Source organism: Zeus faber, assembly GCF_960531495.2.
Source record: "Zeus faber genome assembly, chromosome: 17".
Taxonomy (NCBI): domain Eukaryota; kingdom Metazoa; phylum Chordata; class Actinopteri; order Zeiformes; family Zeidae; genus Zeus; species Zeus faber.
Window position 1 is genome coordinate 24,528,541 of NC_137204.1, and position 2,950 is coordinate 24,531,490.

Consider the following 2,950-nt stretch of genomic DNA (forward strand, 5'->3'; position numbering starts at 1 on the left):
TACATTTATATTTGGTTGACAATCAAAACTCTTTTTGTTCAAAGGTGAAAGCGTTTGAGAAGATGGATCATCTGGCCAGAGCCCAACGCATGCTGGAGCTACAGGAAGCAGAGCACGCTCGGGTTAGTAATACATTGTACCACAGTACTAGTACTACCGTCTACCACTACCAGTACTAGTGCTACTGCTGTCTACAAGTACCAGAACTATTGTCTACCGGTACTAGTGCTACTGTCTACTATAACTAGTACTAGTCTACCGGTACTAGTGCTACTGTCTACCAGTACCAGTACGACTGTCTACTAGTACGAGTACTACTGTCTACCAGTACTAGTGCTACTGTCTATCTGTACTAGTACTACTACGACTACTACCTACCAGTACTAGTACTACTGTCTACCAGTACTAGTGCTACTGTCTATCTGTACTAGTACTACTGCCTACCAGTACTAGTACTACTGTCTACCAATACTAGTAATACTGTCTACCGGTACTAGTAATACTGTCCACCACTTCAAGCAATATATTGACTTCCAAACATCTGGTTCTTGGTTTCCTGTTTGTTTACACATCTGGTTCTTTGCTTCTTGTTTGTTTACACATCTGGTCATTTTCTTGTTTATTTACACATCTGGTTGTTCGCTTCCTGTTTGTTTACACATCTGGTTCTTTGCTTCCTGTTTGTTTACACATCTGGTCGTTTACTTCCTGTTTGTTTACACATCTGGTTGTTTTCTTGTTGTTTGTTTACACATCTGGTTTTCTTGTTGTTTGTTTACACATCTGGTTCTTTTCTACCTATTTGTTTACACATCTGGTCGTTTGCTTCCTGTTTGTTTACACATCTGGTCGTTTGCTTCCTGTTTGTTTACACATCTGGTTCTTTGCTTCCTGTTTGTTTACACATCTGGTTCTTTGCTTCCTGTTTGTTTACACATCTGGTTCTTTGCTTCCTGTTTGTTTACACATCTGGTCGTTTTCTTGTTGTTTGTTTACACATATGGTCGTTTTCTTGTTTGTTTACACATCTGGTCGTTTGCTTCCTGTTTGTTTACACATGTGGTTGTTCGCTTCCTGTTTGTTAACACATCTGGTTCTTTGTTTCCTGTTCAGCTGGAAATCGCCCAGAAGCATCCAGACATCTACGCCGTCCCAATGAAGCTGCCCAAACCCAACCTCAACCGGCCGCAGCCCATAGGGTACGCCCAAGAAATACACATTGTGCTTTGACGTTTGCATTTTGTTTGCTCACAAATGGATTTCAACTCTAAACTGTCTCTTGTTTTAACCTGAACCTTCTTTTCTGATTGTTGCATTGTAGCCTTACAATGTTTATTGGTCCAGTTCAGAGAGATGCTCTCGGGGAAGAGTGAGGGGCTGCATGCTAACTGTGTTAGCCCAATGCATGAGTGCGGAGGGGATCAATTAGCCTAGCTCCTGTGTATTGAGCAAAATACACCTTCCAACAAGTCCAACGAGTGAAAGTTAACAGAAGTCCAATGGAAACAGGTTATTTGAGCGATGCATTCAGCATGTGAAAATAAAAACAAAGCTTAAGTTTTTTGATGAACTTGTTGAACACATAATGCAAAAGCGATGGAATCCCCTTCAGCAGGTTGTCGACGCCTGGTCTGGTGTGAATCTCCTGTTACATTACATTTCTGATTGGTCAATAGAGGCAATCGGCCGGTCACTTAAAAATGGCCGCTCCCTTCAGTGGTTCCCCGTCGGCCATGTGCTAATGCTAGTGGCGACACCTGGTGATGCTGCATAGAAACTACAGCGGGAGAAAATGACCCTTCGCTGATGGTTGAAAACCTGTGACCTCCGTCCTGGTTTTGTCATTCAACTCGTAACGCCGTAACGTTTCCAGGATCGTTTTCACAACATCGATTATTCCAGGAAAATGAACAAATAACTTATAGTCGTACATGACACTGAGATTCATGTTAAGATGAGGCTAAGATTATATTCTAAGTAAGAAAGATCACATTGAAAATGTACTCTTATTTGTTTTGCGAGGGGTCCTTGAATGTGGAAAAGCCTGGCGCTTGAAAAGGCGCTCGAAAGTCCCCGAACTTCATTCGGCGACGCCGGAAGGAGCCCCGCGCCGGCCGCGCCCCTCACGCACTGCATTCGTGTGTGTGCTTGCAGGTCGAGCTCGCACCCAGAGCCCCAGTCGGCGGCCAGGCAGCCGTACCCGGAGTCGCGGGGCCACTGCCACGGCGGGGAGGGGGAGGGGGGCGAGGAGGGGGAGGAGGGCTACCGGCGGCAGGTCGCCGAGCAGACCAGGCGAGGCTACTTCAACCCCCAGAAGTACAAGGACACGGAGCTGTAGGCCCCCGCCGCCGCCGGGGGAGACGGACTTTTTTTTTTATCTCTTTTCACTTTCCTCCTAAAGCCCCCCCCCCCCCCGAGCACACGTCACCCCGTCACAAGCGTAGCCATGGTAACGGCTCGTCTGGCAAGTGAGTTAGATTTAAAAATGTGCCATTTAAAAAAAAAAAAAACATCCAATCTTTTTTTTTTTTCACACCCAATCTGTGTCTAGTTTGAGTTTGTTTTAACAGGAAATCGATTTTTTTGTTCTCAGTGCTGTTGTTGTTGTTGTTGTCGTCCTCATTTGGTGTTGGAACATAAACAGAACAGGCTTCACACACACACACACACACACACACACAGTTTCCAGACTGTTTTGGTCATTCAACCTTCACACGTCTTCTGCTCTGGAGCCGACTTGGAGCGCAGCTTTTCCCTCCTCCTCCGTTTGGTTACTGAGCAGCTCCGTCTCACGCTCTGACTTTTATTTTACTTTTAATTGTATTTGTTATTATTTTTTTTTTTAATTTGTATTTTTTATTGGGGGGGGGATACCAAAAGCACCGTGATCAAAGAACAAAGCGAAATGTGGACAGGAGTGTTTCTGCCACGCTGAGGACTTAATGACGAA

The 2,950-nt window shown here is 45.0% G+C and overlaps 1 protein-coding gene across 3 annotated transcripts in view; it reads left to right on the top strand.

The window, feature by feature from the left end:
• The window catches only part of tjp2a (tight junction protein 2a (zona occludens 2)), a gene marked incomplete at its 3' end in the record, with an annotated part of 53,056 nt that extends 50,718 nt beyond the window's left edge, over positions 1–2,338 (top strand). For all 3 annotated transcript variants that reach the window (XM_080017950.1, XM_080017948.1, XM_080017949.1), the window contains 3 exons: positions 45–122; positions 1,114–1,199; positions 2,155–2,338. In XM_080017950.1, the coding sequence (XP_079874076.1) occupies positions 45–122; positions 1,114–1,199; positions 2,155–2,338 (348 nt within the window). The remainder of the gene's footprint in view (positions 1–44; positions 123–1,113; positions 1,200–2,154) is intronic.
• Positions 2,339–2,950: the final 612 nt, after the last annotated feature.